Source organism: Pongo abelii, chromosome 9, assembly GCF_028885655.2.
Source record: "Pongo abelii isolate AG06213 chromosome 9, NHGRI_mPonAbe1-v2.0_pri, whole genome shotgun sequence".
Lineage (NCBI taxonomy): Eukaryota > Metazoa > Chordata > Mammalia > Primates > Hominidae > Pongo > Pongo abelii.
The window spans coordinates 70,490,268-70,507,458 of NC_071994.2; the positions used below are offsets into that span (position 1 = coordinate 70,490,268).

The 17,191-nt window shown below is 36.6% G+C and overlaps 2 protein-coding genes across 3 annotated transcripts in view; one reads left to right on the forward strand and one right to left on the reverse strand.

Moving 5' to 3' along the window:
- Positions 1-17,191, forward strand: part of LOC100438173 (olfactory receptor 2AG2) — a 192,503-nt gene that overhangs the window by 69,963 nt on the left and 105,349 nt on the right. The gene's annotated exons all lie outside the window — the stretch shown is intronic.
- LOC100437432 (olfactory receptor 10A2) lies at positions 11,145-14,083 on the reverse strand. Its single transcript, XM_054524755.1, has one exon. The coding sequence runs from the start codon at positions 12,147-12,149 to the stop codon at positions 11,196-11,198; it is 954 nt and encodes a 317-aa protein (XP_054380730.1). The 5' UTR covers positions 12,150-14,083; the 3' UTR covers positions 11,145-11,195.

Consider the following 17,191-nt stretch of genomic DNA (forward strand, 5'->3'; position numbering starts at 1 on the left):
AGTATGTAAGAGCAATGGAAAAGAATAAAGTAGTAGAGAAGGAGATAAACATTTAGAGGTGGAAAGTGTCAGGGAAAGCTTCACTAAGAATATGATACTTGAGTAAAGTTCTGAGCGAGTGCAAGAAGTGAATTTAGATTGGTGAAGGAAAGAGGGCGGTAAAGAGAAAAAAATGAGAAAATGCTATTTTAATTTTTTTGTTGATTCATATTCATTTAAAACAATTCAACCAAGGAATCACTTCTTTTATGAAAACATCCTTGATACCTCATCTACTTTCATAGTAAGAATGAACATTTATGAAGCATCAAATAAGCACCACACACCGTTCTAAGTGTTTTGCATGTATTATCTTATTTGATTCTCACAACACCTGAAGATACAGATAGTATTATACCCATTTTACAGTCAAGGAATCTGAGACATAGATAAGTTGAGTAGTTTTTTCGGCAAGTGTTGGAATCCTGGGTGGCCTGAGTCCAAGTCAGGGATTTGGCCAACAAGTGACACTTGCACTCACTTTTTCAGAATGGGAATAAATCTGAGCCCACAGCTAAGGACAAGCCAGTATCCAGTACAGGGTGGCAGTAAGAACAAAGCAACACAATTTCTTAAGATGGGCAGAAAATTTCAATATATTATTAACATTGGAGAACTGGAATGCCACTTTCATAGTTCTTATTTTAGAATAATCATTATTGTATGTATTTGTCTCATACAGTAGATGACATGCTCCTTGAAATAGAAATCGTGTTATTCAATTTTTTACCCCAATGACTAGAAAGATAGATGCCCAGTAAATTGTTATTGAATAAATTAATAGATAATGAAGAAAATGTGGTAAATAATCAGGGAAACATCTACACAGACACAAGGTAGGTACAGTGAGCCCCATTCATAAGGAATTTAGACAAAGGCACAAAAGAATATAATATAACATCATACAATTAACATGGACTTAAACAATGATGAGAGATATAAACCTACTTGTCTGCTTCCTCCAGCTCAAACCTCCTCTTTGTAGATACCCCTTTCAGTAAATGGCGCCACCCCAAAGTACAAGCCAGGAACTGGGATATAATCCTTTAATTTGTCCCCCAAATTTGATTATTTTTACTCCTAAACACTAATTCAGTGTCACCTTCTCCAGCTCTACCACCACTGCCTGTAGGATCTGGATTTATTTTCTCTGGCCTGGAGTACAGTAGGAACCTGCTTCTGGTTCATTCTCTTCAAACCATCCTTGGCTTGTATGTGATCTGTCAGCAATTCTGGTTAAGTCACTTACCTGTTTAATGTCTTTCAATTACTCCGTATGGCCCCTGGGATAAAGTAAATCCTTTAACAAAGTCTTTTCCTGTGATCTCTGCTTATTTTTCCGGTTTCAAATCCCCAGTGCAGCTGATTTTTCAGTCACACAAAAATGCTTTGTGATCCTTACACACATCATAGTCTCTCAGCACTCCTGTGTTTGTACATGTGGCACTCTTCTGTTGGAATCCTTTCCCTGAAACTATGTACAGCTTTTTTTTTAGGTTTTGGATTATTCTTATTTGCTTTACTTCAAATTCTTTACCCATACTGTCTTTATTTTTAATTGACATGTAATAGTTGTACATATTTTGGGAGTACATGTGATATTTTGATACATGTATACAATGTATAATGATCACATCAGGGTAATTGGGATATCCATCACCTCAAGCATCATTTCTTTGTGTTGGGATGGTCATTATGTTAAGTAAATAAGCCAGGCACAGAAAGGTAAATATCACATGTTCTTACTCATTTGTAGGAGTTTAAAAAAGTATAACTTTCTGCTCATCCTGTAAGAATTGGCTAAAACATCACTTTCTTTTTGAAGTTTCTTGTCCTCCCTTGGCAGAATCAAGAATGTTTTTGTCCTGTCTCATAACACTTTGTGAAAAACTCTCTTAGAGTATTTTTATAATTGTGTACCTGTGTATCTATTTATATTATCTTAATTGTTAACATCATGAGGACAAATCTGTTTGTTCATTGTGTATTTTTTGCACCTAACAAAGTGCTTCACTCCAAGTGCTCAGTATTTAATGCAGCCTAAGGTTTGATTATTTTTATAGTACTTTGATGACACTGTTGGATCTCTAAATGAGCCTACAAAGTCAGAACTCTTATGGGTGTTTTTTTAATAGGTGGTATATTATTGGGTTTTGTCTTCCAATGTATATTTCTTTTGTTTAAATATTTTGCTATGTTCTGAGAAAATATTTTAAAAGCTTTACTCTAATATAATAGCTTTACATCGCTCAGTGTGCTTTGGGTATCCACTCCCCTGAAATATTTAATTATAATGTTTTCTGGGAGAGAGTCAAGACACTGAGGCACATCAATTAAACCATATCCTAAAATTGATTGACACCAATTTTTTAATCTATACTTTCTGGGCAAAGCTATCTATTTTTTTCTCTCAGTGACCTTAAATCATTTCAGACACTGGTTGGGTTTTTAACAGTTATAAGTACTGTCATCTGTTAATGTGGCAACAGAGACCTCGTGAAAGGATTAGTCAAATATCTTAGTGAAGCACAGCAAACCATTTTGGCCCTCATTCCTTAATCTGAGATCTAATGTCAACTTCCTTGTCATTCCCCAACTGGGTATAATTAATTATTCTCTGGTTGTGTTCATCATAACATTTAAAAGTACCCTTATTATAACAATGGTTTTATATATTAATTATTTTTACATATATGTTCCCTCCTGCAAACTGTGTACTCCTTGGAGACACAAAATCATATCCATCATTATGTCCACATTACATTGCTTGGTATATATTAAGTAACAATAAATATTTGTTGAATTATGAATTAACATTTATTTTCATGATATTAGTGAATTGGCCTACCATACGCATATTTATCTTAAAAAGTTAATGACGTTCTTTGTCATGAAATCATTAGTGAATCCATCATGGATTAAAATAATTGCTATTTTTTAAAAAGTTTTTGTAAAAAATCCTTTTAACAATGTTTTGAATTATTATCTGTTTTAAATTATAAGAGAGATGGAAATAAATGTAGAATTATAAAACTATACGAATTGAATTCTTATTGTCATAATTATTATCACTAATATTACTATAGTTTCAAAAAAAAAAAAACCTCCAAACTTAAATTTTTCTTGAAACCGTGCTGGATAGATAGAAAAAAATCCAATGAAGTGTAGCCGAGGCCCATTATAGTTGAAACCAGAGAAAAAGTGCCACACAGCATAGTTTGAGAATCTCCTAAAGATACACAACCAGATACTAGTTAGCCACTGGCCTACATGTGACTAAAGGCTGGGAAGAAAAAGGTTCTCTGGCTGAAAATTCAGACGTTATCAGAGTATTGCTGCATATTCAGTAAATGAAGCTGAGAGAACCCACATATACCTAATAGTAGGTTTGGTTTTTTATTTGTTTATTTATTTTTTACTTTTAGAGCAGGGATGTCCTCTCCTTTTTTACAAACCAAATTTTATAGGGAATTGCAATACTTACATCCATAAGGAAAAGCAAGGGCAGGGGCAGGGCCTCAGGGCTCTACTGCTTGGGTTTTATTTTCTCTTGTCCCCTGAAATGTCCCCCTCAGGCATCTTCAGGACCCAAGGGCTGCAAGAAATACAATGTGAAAACCTGATTTAGGACTTTTCAAATGCCTCCTTCTCATACTTGTAATTCTATATTTTCCTTCATTCTTTAACCTTCTCCTTCATATTTTCTCTTTGGATTTATCTTTCCCTCACTTTCTCTTTCATACCATTCAACTTTCTCTTCTGTTTTTCGTTTTTTAGGTTTTTCCTCTACTAAGCAGGGAAGGGATGGTAGAGGGAAAGTTGTGGGGAAGATGTGAAGAATTCCTATAACTGTACACAAGTAGCTATGGCTGTCAGGATGTTATCATGCAGCATAATTCAGGTACTATTTTACTACTGGTCTTGCAAAGCACAGAACCTTTGATAAGTGTGGTTGTGGCTGCAGCCATCAGAAAGAGATGGAAGAGAACCCTAGGGGGAGAGAAAAGCTACGTGGAAACTTAGTTGAGGTTGCCTGGTCAGCCCCTTCTCTGTCAAGAGTGTCTCCTTTCAGGGATAATATCTTAGAGAGTCTGAGTTTTGTTTCAATATGGAGGAACCAGATAACATAAGAACTTTGTGAAACTACCACATAAATAACGGTCTGAGACCACAGAGTTACAATGGCAAGGAGTTTGGAGCCTTAAGTTCAGAGTTAAAATTCTGGCTGTTTATTTATTCACTTATTTATTTTTAAATGAGATGCTGAGCTGTAGACATGACCTTTTCTGAATTATGTTTTTCTCAATTGTAAAATGGTAATTATAATAAATGTCCTATCTACCTGACAGGGTGGTTGTGAGAGCAAAATGAGAGATAATATATGTGCAAACATTTTGAACATTCGAAAGCACGATACATATCTTACCATTTATGTTCTATCCTTTCCTAGATTCCATGTCAAGTCCTGTAAACCAGGTTCTTTACTTGAGACCCATGCTCTCTTTTCTTGTCTTTGAGAAATGTGTCCAAAAAGACACATTTTTTATGGTGAGCCTCTATACAAGAGGTTTCAAGTCTGTGCCCCATCCTCTTACCCTTACTCACCTTCTGCCAGTGACATCTGTCTGTATAAATTTCAGAGAAGCCCTGGTCTATATTAGTCACTCTAGAGCAGCCTTAGGCTATTTCTGAGTGAGTAACTCCAGAGGAGTCCTAAATTATGGCTTTGTCTATGCAAGTCATTCCAGAGAAGGCCTGGGCTGTGTCGGAGGCATCAGTCATTCCAAAGATGCTCTGGGCTGTGCTTGTCTCAGTCCACAATGCTAGTGAATTCTGGATTGTGCCTTTGTCACATTTCCAAAGAAACTTTGTCCCAGGTTGTGTCGGTCACTCCAGGCAAATCCTGGACTGTGGCTGGGTCAGTCCCTCTAAAGAAGCCCCGAGCTGTGCAGCATTTGTCACTCTAGAGGAGTTCTGCACTGGATCTGTGTCAGTCACTCTAGAGGATTCCAGGCTGGGTCTCAGGATTATTTCATTCCCTGCTGTTTACTGTAGGGAAGTGATTCCCCCAATGCTTTGTTTTCCTAAGGTGAAGTCATAGATTCGCTTTCTGACAGGTATGAGTATTGGGGAGTTCCCAGGATTGCAAAAATTCTGAAGATTCTGCAATCTTATAATTAGAGGAAGGTCTTTACTGTAGCTCCAACTTTTTCTGCACTTGTGAGGCTACAAGTGTAAAGGGACAAAACTCAGTGGTCTATCTATCCTCCAAGGTTTGTACCCAAGAGAGATTAGAGGAGTATACCAGTATTCTTTCCATAGTTCCCCTCACTTTTCATTATTTTGGGCTGGTTCTCAGGAGTATTTCTGATCTGAACTCAGAAAAAGTTTTCAGGCATGAGGAAGATAACCAATTAATCATTGTCTAAACCAAGTAGAGAATGTTAATAAAAACCATAAAGAGTTCACTGGGGATGCTGTTGGTTGGGGAGGTTATTAACTCCATGCTAAGATGAAGAAACTCCAACTAACAATTTCAACATTCTAACCTTTCTGCGATAGGAATTAAAGTTGAGGAAGTAAGGTAAAGTCAATGCTTTGGGATAAAATTCCCCCCAGACAATAAGGGCGTCATTCAAAGACCCAAATGGACATCTGAATATTTCTTACTGTTTTTGAATGAGACCCTTGATTGCATGTTTCTTATTGAAAGCAGCAATCTTGTCTGCCTTGATTGTTACTGTTTGCTTAGTATCTAGCATGGTATCTGCACTTATGTGCTGGAATTTTTCCACAAGGCATATTTAATGTACTGACCTTTTGTCTCACTCCTATCTATATAACTTGAGATTTTCTATTTTGATTGATTAGGAAGGCATGCTCATCTTGGACTTTGTTCTACAGAAATACTCCACATTTCCCCCCAAAAAAGTGATAATAAGTTATTCAGTGGATAAAAATTAACAGCTATTTATTGTTCCCCCTGATAACCCTTATCTTCTTCCAGTGTATACTCTAAATTCCTGTTGGTTCCCATGTTTACTTGGGATTATAACCAAAGATAATGTGAGAGTAGATATGGCCACCCGACTTCTCTCTGCCATTCTTCCTCTCATCCTCTCCCTCTCCCCTGGTCCTGCTCTCTAGCATTTGGAGGAGGAAAAATTGTAACACAGGCTGCAATGACCAATGAACAAATGCACAAGATCCACTTTGAGTCTTGCTTCGTTCATCCAACAAATATTTAGTGGATGCCTAACAAGTAGCAAGCACTAGAGATTTAATAATAAATTTAATAGACATTGTCCTTGGCCTCATGGAACATACAGTTTAGAGGGGGAGCCAAACATCAAACAACCATGTAAAAATGTGAAATTACAACTGTAATGAACATGTAACTAGAAGAAAGTTATGTATCTTCAAAAATAGCACCATCATTTCCCCTTTCCCTAGCTATAAACTATAAGCATGAGAGACCTGGATAATAATTTAATAAAATTATTATGAGCAGCAACCCCAAAGCTTCAGCCATGTTTTAGGATTGCTAAACAAGAAGTCTTTATGAGGTAAATCAGTCATCATGGGCTACTTTCTCAGTCCCAGAAATCCCAAAGGGGGGCACTATAAAAGTGGGAGATGAAGAAAAAGAAATATCACTGCCCTATGTAATGATGTATGGTTCTGAGTCCATTGTGAAAAATAAAGATACCTTGAAAATAATGAATTAAATAAAAAATACTTATTTTTTTACACATATGTAGACTCTTCTAATAATGCATATCTTTGGGAGATGAGTTTGAATATTTGTGTTTGGTTCAAATTATTCATGGAAAAATCACACTGGTGGGTAGATGTTGAACTTGGAGAGGTCACCACACATTGAACTGTGTTCTAGATTTAGGGTGTTAGTGGTCATTATTTTCCATGGTAATCTTTTTATTTGTACAAATTGATGGGACACATGTGAAACTTTGTTACATGTACATACTGCATGATCAAGTGATCAAGCCAGACTATTTAGGGTCCATCATCCTGGAACAATATATTTCCATTTAACTATAGTCATTTTATCAAGGGTCATTTTTAAATGTTTTGATTAAATTCTTTTGGTTTTTTCTGGTTCATACACTCAGATGATGACAAGCACTTCTAACAGGAGGACTGTAGTGGACGCTGTTGTAGTTCCTTCTTAATACTTCTGAGTCACTTTTACTGGCTCTGTGCCTCCTTTCTCAGCTTCTTCAAGCTTTACTTTAAAAAAATTATCAAGGTAATGAACATATCCATCACTTCCAAACGTTTCCTTGTGTGTGTGTGGGGGGGGGGAGGCAGTAAGAACACTTAGCATAGCCTTTACTTGATTTCTTTCTAACAGCTTGCACCTGACACCTTCAAAAGAATGCCCTTGGGCATTAGGAACCCTCTCCAGGACACAGAGGTGCCTGAGAGTTTTACTTGTCCCCTTTGCTCACCCCACAGTCCACCAGTAGCCAATGGATGGCTGGAGTGGAACAAAAGCCTACTTCCTATGCCCTGATGTGAACAAACTCTGAGATTTATGTATGCCCTGGAATTCCTTGCTGGATCAGGTGGAATTTGGGATTTCAATTGAAATTGCACCTTTGTTTAACCTCTTCTGCATTTCTACTCAACTTTCCCCATTCAATTAATGGTTTTGCTTTAACAAGTCAGCTTTACTTGAGTCCTTGGCTCCATATCTGATTCTAGGAAAACCTGGCCTGTGATGAAAGTCTTTGGTCCTAAGACAAGTCTAATTCCCACTGGTTGAGGGCAGATATCCCTAAAAGGTGGAAAGGGATTTATAACACGGAGATATGAAGGAAAAAGCTTCAGGCTTGACTTTCTGTGTAAAGAATATTCATTTATTTTATACCTCTTTTATGGATCTCTTCCAGGCTTTCAGAACACCTATGCTCTGCTACAGGAACTGATTTTGCTCAAGAATCAGCCCTCCTCTCTTGAGCAGTGCATTTCCCCACATGTAATCTACTTTTAAGAATCCTATCAATTCTTCCTCCAAAATTATTTTAAATTAATTCCTACTCATATCATTCCACTCCAGGTCACCATCATTTCTCAGTTGGACTACCCACTCATTTATTCTTTTTTCATACACAACTGAAAAATCAGAGAGTGATTTCATTGTAATGTGAAAGTTTTTCTTGGGCAAGACAAATCTTCCATAGTGAGGTAAATGTCTTTAGGCTTTGGCATCGGGAACCCTTATGTCTATTTTATAGAAAAAATTTAAAGTGTGCCTGCATCTTAGGCCTCATTCCCAGAGAGGAGTATTCCTTGCTTTATGCAGCTTTTGGCTCCTGGCAAGTGGCATTGACTCCCATGACCACCTAAGGACTACCCCCTACCCCAGTACAAATTTTCTCAGCATCAAGCATCATTGTTCTAATCAAAGCATTGTTGGTATTTTCATTCTACTGTTGTTATATATTTTAAATATCTACTGTGGCAACTTCCAGCCTCAATGAGCTGCCTGCCTGGGCAGTCTACATTGTCTCTCTGGGGACCAAATGTTGTTTCTACTAATGCCTTGTCTTTAAAGTTGCATGTATTTTGAGTCTAGCCCTAACCCTAGCCCTACTTCCCCATAACATTACATAAGCTTTTCAGGAATGCCTACGTCATATTAAAAGGGAAATACTTGGCCTGGCATGGTGGCCCACGCCTGTAATCCCAGCCCTTGGGAGGCTGAGGCAGGCAGATCACTTGAGGCCAGGAGCTACAACATGGTAAAATTGCATCTCTACTAAAAAATACAAAAAAAAAAAAAAAAAGATTAGTTGGGCATGGCTTGGCATGCCTGTAATCCCAGCTACTCAAGAGGCTGAGGCATGAGAATTGCTTGAACCCAGAAGGCGGAGGTTGCAGTGAGCCAAGATTGTGCCATTGCACCCCAGCAGCCTAAGTAATAGAGCAGACCCTGTCTCAAAAAAAAAAAAAAAAAAAAAAAGAAAAGAAAAGAAAAAAGAAAGAAAGAAAAGAAAAGAGAAACACTTGTGTTGCATGCAATGACTCACACTTGTAATCCCAGCACTTTGAGAGGTTCAGGCAGAAGGATTGCTTGAACTCAGAAGTTCGATACCAGACTGGGTGGCATAGCAAGACCTCGTCTCTACTAAAAAAAAATTTTTAAATGGCCAGGCATGGTGATGTACACCTATAGTCCCAGCCACTAGGGAGACTGAGGCAGGATGATGGCTTGAGCCCAGGTATTTGAGGCTACAGTGAGCCATAATTCTGCTACTGCACTCCAGCCTGGGTGACAGAGAGAGAGACCCTGTCTCAAACACAAAACAAAACACCAGAAACACTTGAACAGTTCTTATTTTTGAAGAGTTACAGAAAAGTTGGAGGAAGACAAACATGTGAAAATAAGTACATGTACATTTTCTACATGTAGTATATACAAAATTTAACTTATTTATTAATAAACTTGAAATGGGTGCATATAGGAAAGAGTGATTTATGCTTCTTGAGGAATCACAGTGGGGTCTTGAGAGATGGGATAGATTCGGCTAAAATAAAAGTGAAAAACAACCTTTCAAGAAGAGAAAATAAAACACCAAGACATCACCAATTGCTAATCGTCTAATCTATAACTCAAGTTTCAATGAAATGCACACCTTTCCTCTCATTTGATCATCTGTTTCTTTCTTTTTCTTCACTATTTATTTCATTCAAATTAAAATTTCATTGATTTTTTATAAAATATTAAATAATTGAAATTCTAAATATTTCATGACAAATGTTATTGTTGAGTTGTGGGGAAACAAACACCTCATAAATTGCTGGTGGTAGCATAAAATGGTGCAATAAGTTCAGAGGGGAGCTAGATAGACAATATATATAGCAACATTATGTATGTATTTAACTTTTGCCCAAGAAACTCAATTTCTAGATTTCTATTTGTCAGGTACACTAGCAAAAATATAAAAAAAGATATATGGATAAGTCCATTATTTACAGCATGATTTGTAGTAGTAAAAGACTGGCTGAATAAATTAGGGCACATCTACAAATAGAGTACTACCAGATTATAAGAAGGAGAAATCTTGTGGTTAAAGAAGACTTATTCTGGAGCTTTGTTCTCATCAAAGCAAAGCTATGACTGAAATTTGTGATATTACTTCAACAAAACATAAGAACCTGAATATGGAATAGAGAGCTTAGGGAAGCTCAGGTTTTTCTTCTTGGGAAAAATCTAGTGTGAAGGAAATAATTATTGGGGTTATAAAGGCATATGCATGTGAACTTTTGATCTACTCTCATACATGCATACTGCATACCAGTAAGCTTAAAAGAACTAACACTGCTTAAGGGCATGAGAATGAAGTAAGAGGGTGAGGAGAGTTATGTGTTGGGAAAGATCATGAGATTTTCTATGTCATGAATGTAGAGTCAGATCTGCCCAGAAGAGGAAAAGTGACAAGATGATTGTTATTGGGTTTTACCCTCAGTTACTATGTGTGCCCCCATGTTATAATGACTAACAGTTTCATATTGTGCATAATGCACGTCACACAGAAATATAAACACCAGCCAGGCGCGGTGGCTTACGCCTGTAATCCCAGCATTTTGGGAGGCCGAGGCGGGTAGATCACGAGGTCAGGAGATCGAGACCATCCTGGCTAACACGGTGAAACCCCGTCTCTACTGAAAAAAAAATACAAAAAATTAGCTGGGCGTGGTGGCGGGCGCCTGTAGTCCCAGCTACACGGGAGGCTGAGGCAGGAGAATGGTGTGAACCCGGGAGGTGGAGCTTGCAGTGAGCAGAGATCCGCCACTGCACTCCAGCCTGGGGGACTCTGTCTCAAAAAAAAAAAAAAAAAAAAAAAAGAAATATAATACCTGGAAATAGTTGGCCACAGAAGTGCTGTCATACCAGTTGAAACAAGGAAAACAATGTAAGTCTACAATGGGCAGGCAGAGGAGTATTCATAGTTGGTGGTGCTAGGTCGAAACTACTTCTGTGCTCTTTTCTCTCCACTCAGCTTTCCAAAAGCCATTTCAGCAACAGGACTTCATCTCATTGGAGATGTGGAAAGATGCAGAGAGGAATCTCAAATCTGGGACTGATTGTTTCTCATCCAGTAAAATGTAGCCTTACTTCCTAAGGTCTATGGGATACAGTTTCTGAGGGCTAGGGCCTTGCAGACCGTCCTGCTGAGGGCATTCTTCACCTCGTTATTTCTCAGGCTGTAGATAATGTGGTTCAACGTGGGAGTCACAACAGTGTAGGACAATGATAGCAGCTTCTTGCCCTCAGGAGAATTATTTGATTTAGGCCGAAAATATGTGAGGCTTAATGATATATAGAAAAGAGAGACAACAAGGAGGTGTGAGGAACATGTAGAAAAGGCTTTATTCTTCCCTTTAGCTGATGGGATCTTGAGGATGGCAGCAGCAATGCGAGTATAGGAACACAAGATCAGCAAGCAGGGGATCATGACCACCAGAATGGTTCCGACAATGGCGTAGATCTCAAACAGTGCTGTGTCTGCACAGACCAGCCTCAGCACAGGTGGGCTGTCACAGAAGAAGTGGTTCACCTTGTTGGTGCCACAAAATGGAAAACTGAAGAGCCATGTGGTCTGCACAGTAGCTACAGGAAAGCCTGGGAACCAGGAGGCAGCAGCCAGTTTGGCACGAGTCCTTTGGTTCATGATAACTGGGTAGTGCAAGGGACTGCAGATGGCCACATAGCGGTCATATGCCATGGTGGCCAGGAGGAAGCATTCAGCCACTCCAAAGAAGAAGAAGAAATACATCTGAGTGGCACAGCCAAGGAAGGAGATGGTTGTGTCCTGGGCAAGCAGGGTCCCCAGGATTTTGGGCACAATGACTAGGTTGAAGCCAATCTCCAGGAAAGATAAGTTTCTGAGGAAGAAGTACATGGGGTTGTGTAGCATGGGGTCAGCTAGGGTAACCAGAATGATGAGGCAGTTTCCCATCAGGGTGACCAGGTAGATGGTTAGAAATGTCAGGAAGAGTAATGACTGTATTTCAGTAGGCAGGGAAGAGAAGCTCATGAGGATAAACTCACTTATTCTTGTCCAGTTTCCTGTAGCCATAATTATGGGCAGAAGTCCCCAACTGTGGTCATGGAGAAAGATTATTGATTGGAAGTCAGACTCTCAATTTGTTTTTCAGACTCCCTCTTACTGTCAGGGAAAGAGACAAGGTCAGCACCTCAGGCAGAGGAAGTGCCTTGGGTTGTCTAAGAATAAAACACAAAAATAATAGCCAGAGCCTAATCTCTGAGATGGGCCTGAATCAGCTTCTAGAGGAGCTGATATTTCTGTTCACACATTAAGTTATTCAGAAAGGCCAAGCAAAGTCAGAATCACAAGTTTCTGAAGGGTCCATCAAAGGATACATTTTGGGAGAAAGTGATGTTTCTGAAAACACTTAAACTTATGAAACACACCGAGTGTTTATAATCTCGTAAAAGAACACATACATTTAAATTTATCAAAACTTTAGAAATATATTTATAACTATCATGAAGAATGCATATAATATGTTTTCTACTCTTCATGAACCTTTCTTGACTGGCTAGAATTTGAGAGGAGGGTGAAAGGTTAGCATGTATTGAGGACCATTTACATATGCATGTTTTTGTTCTTTTATATCTCTGGTTTATACATGAGGAAACTGATCCCAGATAATTTAAGAAACACAAATCACATGGCAGATCTTGAATCCAAACCACATCTATTGGATTACAAAACCCTTCAGATTTTTACTAAATCATGCTTTGTTGGACTGTCATGCCTTATCTGATGACTAACTCATTAATTTGTAGGAGCATTAGAATTGGGATTTCTGCAAAATCACAGTGAAGACAGACAAAGATAAGCACGAGAACCAACATCATTAGCATTAAGACGTTTAGGAGATTTCCTAGACACAACTGAATCCCAATTTTGTATTACTGGTTTCTAATTTGCAGTTGGTTATCTAGAGGCTCTTCTTATTGTATTTGTAATCTAGAATATTGAAGTCTAGTGGAGAAATGGTGATATTAAGCTGGAAAATGAAATTGAGAGGCTGGGATAAATAAAAAAAAATGAATGTGGTTAGCAAACTGTGGTAAAAAAATTAATAATAAAAATTAAAAACATTATTAGGAACAGTAAAAACCAGAACTGACACAAAGTAAAAGATAAACAAAGATATGGTCAGTGTTTTGGATATATTACATTAATAGACTTATATTACATGCTGAGAATTTTGGACTTTATTTTATAGATGAGGAGATTCACCTGAATATTTGAAGCTGCAGAGTGGCATTGTCATAATGCTATGTAGAAGGATCACTCTGACATTGTTGATAGAATGGGATAGAGAAGGGATCAAAAGCTGTAGGCCTCAGATCAAGAAGACTAGGTGGTATATCTATAATTACCCTCCATCTTTACTCACAATCCATTTTCAAGCAGCAGACAACTTATTTAAAAGAGGCTAAATATTACTCAGGTCTTGGTGAATAATTTGAACTTCAAGGTTATGTTTAAAACTCCAGAGCATCTATGAAGGAAAAAACACCATTCTTATAAAAGAATTATAATCAAACTGATCTAAGATTTCTCAGAAATGCTAAACATTAAATGAAGCAATGTCTACAGTTTTTAGCTTGGTTTCAGAAAAACAAATGTAAGTTTAAAAAATAATAAAAGAACCAATGATGAAAAGACAGATCATCTCAACTAGAAACTCTTTCACTGTAGGCCAGGCGTGGTGGCTCATGCCTGTAATCCCAGCACTTTGGGAGACTGAGGCAGGTGGATCACTTGAGCCTAGGAGTTTGAGACCAGCCTCAGCAAGGTGGCGAAACCCCATCTCTACAAAAAATGGAAAAACTGTCCAGGTGTGGTGGCATATGCCTGTATTCCTAGCTACTCAGGAGGCTGAGGTGGGAGGATCACCAGAGCTCAGGAGGTTGAGGCTACAGTGAGCTGTGATTGTGCCACTGCACTCCAGCCTGGGTGACAGAGTGAGACTCAGTCTCAACAAAAAAGAAAAAAAAGTAAAGAAAAAAAATAGAAACTCTCTTACTGTCATTCCAAGGCAAGCCAGCCCATAAGTAAACAGAGAAGGTTATGGGAGATATGAAGACAAAACACTTTAGGTTAATGAGATGAAATCCAAGATATCAAATCAATTGTTCCCCTTTTCAAAAACAAGAGTCTGAAAGAAAGTTGAAAAACATTAAGTTGTCTTTATTACTTACTCTCAACAAAGCCCTATAAAATATTGAATACTGAGGCCAGGCACGGTGGTTCATGCCTGTAAGCCCAGCACTTTGGGAGGCCAAGGCGGGAGGATCACTTGAGGCCAGGAGTTTGAGAACAGCCTGGCCAACATGCTGAAACCCCCTCTCTACTAAAAATACAAAAATTAGCTGGCTGTGGTGGCACACGGCTGTAATCTCAGCTACTTGGGAGGCTGAGGCATGAGAATCGCATGAACTCGGGAGGCAGAGGTTGCAGGGGGCCAAGACTGCACCACTGCATTCTAGCCTGGGCGACAGAAGGAGACTCTGTCTTAATAATAATAATAATAATAATAATAGAATATTGAATAAGTACTCATGAAAATGACAGTGTTGGGCCAGAAAAGACCACCTGGGGGACAAAACAAAGCCATGATTATTGAAGTTAAACCTTGTGGAGCAAAATGCCAGAAACTTAAGAAAACTGAGTCAATTAGAATACAAATTTGAAAAATTACACCCAAGTTACTGGGGAAAATTATGAAAACATAACAATTATAAGAAGAATAAAGAAGTAAAATACAAGAAATAAAATCACTATAACAGGTATTCCAGAACGACAGAAAGAATGGAGAGGGGTAGAAATAATATCCAAAGAAGTACCAGAGGAAGAATAAATGTCTCTGATCTAACAGAAGACATGACTTTTTGAACCAAAAGAATCCCTAAGTACGAAAGAAAATTTTAATATATTCACACAAACATGTTTTTATTTTAATGAAAGATTTTTTTTTTAATTCTGAAAATAGAGAAAAGTTCTGATAAGTAACCAAATTGGAAAATGATTAAAACAAAACAAAACAAAAATACCCCCTATAAACCACAACCAAACAAAAAAATAAAAAGTGTTCACCATTAGGGAAATGCATATATGCTTATAAAGACCCCAATGATATATCACTACACACATATAAGAATGAGTTAAAAAAAAAGTGACAACACCAAATGCTGGTGAGGATTTGATGAATTGGATCATTCATACATTGCTGATGAAAATGTAAATAGTATCAGAGATGTTCAATCTTTTGGCTTCCCTGGGCCACATTGGAAGAAGAATTGGCTGATAAGCTAAAATTTTTTTTAAAAAATCTCATAAAGGTTTAAGAAAGTTTACGAATTTGTGTTGGGCCACATGCAAAGCCGTCCTGGTCTGCATGCGACCCACAGGGTTGGACAAGCTTGGTATAGCCACTGTGGAAAACAGTTTGACAGTTCTCTAAAAAAACTAAGCATGCAACTGCGGTACAACCAGTAATTGTACCTTTGGGTATTTATCCCTGAGAAATGAAGACTATGTTCATATAAAAACATGAATATTCCTCAGTGCTGTATTCATAATAGCCTCAAATTGTTAAAAACCCAGATGATTAAACAAATTATGATGCATTTATACCTTAGTAAACTCAGCAATAGAGAGGATGAACTATTGATACATGCAATAACATGAATTAATTTACAGATAATTCTGAGTGAAAAAAACAGACACATATTTTATTATTCCACTTACATAACATTTCTGTAATGACAAAATTATAGGAATGGAAAAGAGATTAGTGATTGCCACTGACTAACAAGACGGTGGGGACAAGAGGGAAGCAGGTCTGGATATAAAAGACCAAGGTGGGAGATTTTCCTAGCAATGGAATTCTCTGCTATGGAGGGTCATTTGGATGTTTGCAAATACTTACATCATTACATGATTTTGTTGACAGAAATGATTATGTCTCCTGTAAAACTCCATATTTATTCACATAAAAAACTGATGAATTGCTAATGAATTTTTAAAAATCTGCTAAATATAGAGTTGCAATAAGCTTTGAACACATTTTTTAAAATAATAAAAGACAATATCTTCTTAATTTATTTAAAAATTGTCTCAGGAAAAATAGAAATTTCCCAGTCATATTTCAGTGAAATCTTTGCATATTTGTGGGTCAGAATTATTGAATCAGTGTGAATATTTAGTAAGCATAGCCAATTATTTGTTTGTTCAGTGCTGACTATTATAGTTATAAATTCAAAATTATAATTAACAGAATGAATGGCTCAATTATGAAGCATGTATTTAAGGAAATACCCTGTAATCTTTAAAGTCATTTTTGAAGAACATTTAATGCTGTCATATAATAATCACCATATAATATTAAATGAAAAACAACACAGCCTGCACACATGTGATACATTTACAATTTTAAAAATATATGCTATATAAAAAGACTGGAAGGCTATATGCAAAATGTAAAAGTGACCTATTTCAAGTGGTAAAAGGAGGGGATTTATTATTTTTATTTTTCTGGAATTCCAAATTTTCTAAATATACATAAATATATATTTTGATAAATATATAAATATATATTTTGATAAATATATATAAATATATATTTCGATAAATATATAAAAATATATATAAATATATATTTCGATAAATATATATCGATAAATATATATAAATATATATTTCGATATATATATTTATATATGTAAGAAATTTTGTAATTATATGGAAAATATATAAATATATTTATATTCATAAATATATATTCTCATATATAGAAATATATATACATTGTAAGATGAACATATATGTTCATTTATATATAATATATATTAAATATATATTTATAATATATATAATATTTAATATATATACACATATATACATATATGTTCATTTTACAATGAATATATATATTTATATATATAAGAATATATATTTATGAATATAAATGTTTATATATATAAGAAATTTTGTAATTATATGGAAAATAAATGGCAGAGCCTGAACTTAAAACAGAAAAATTTATAATTAAAAAATTGGGGTTTTCAACAAGCCATATG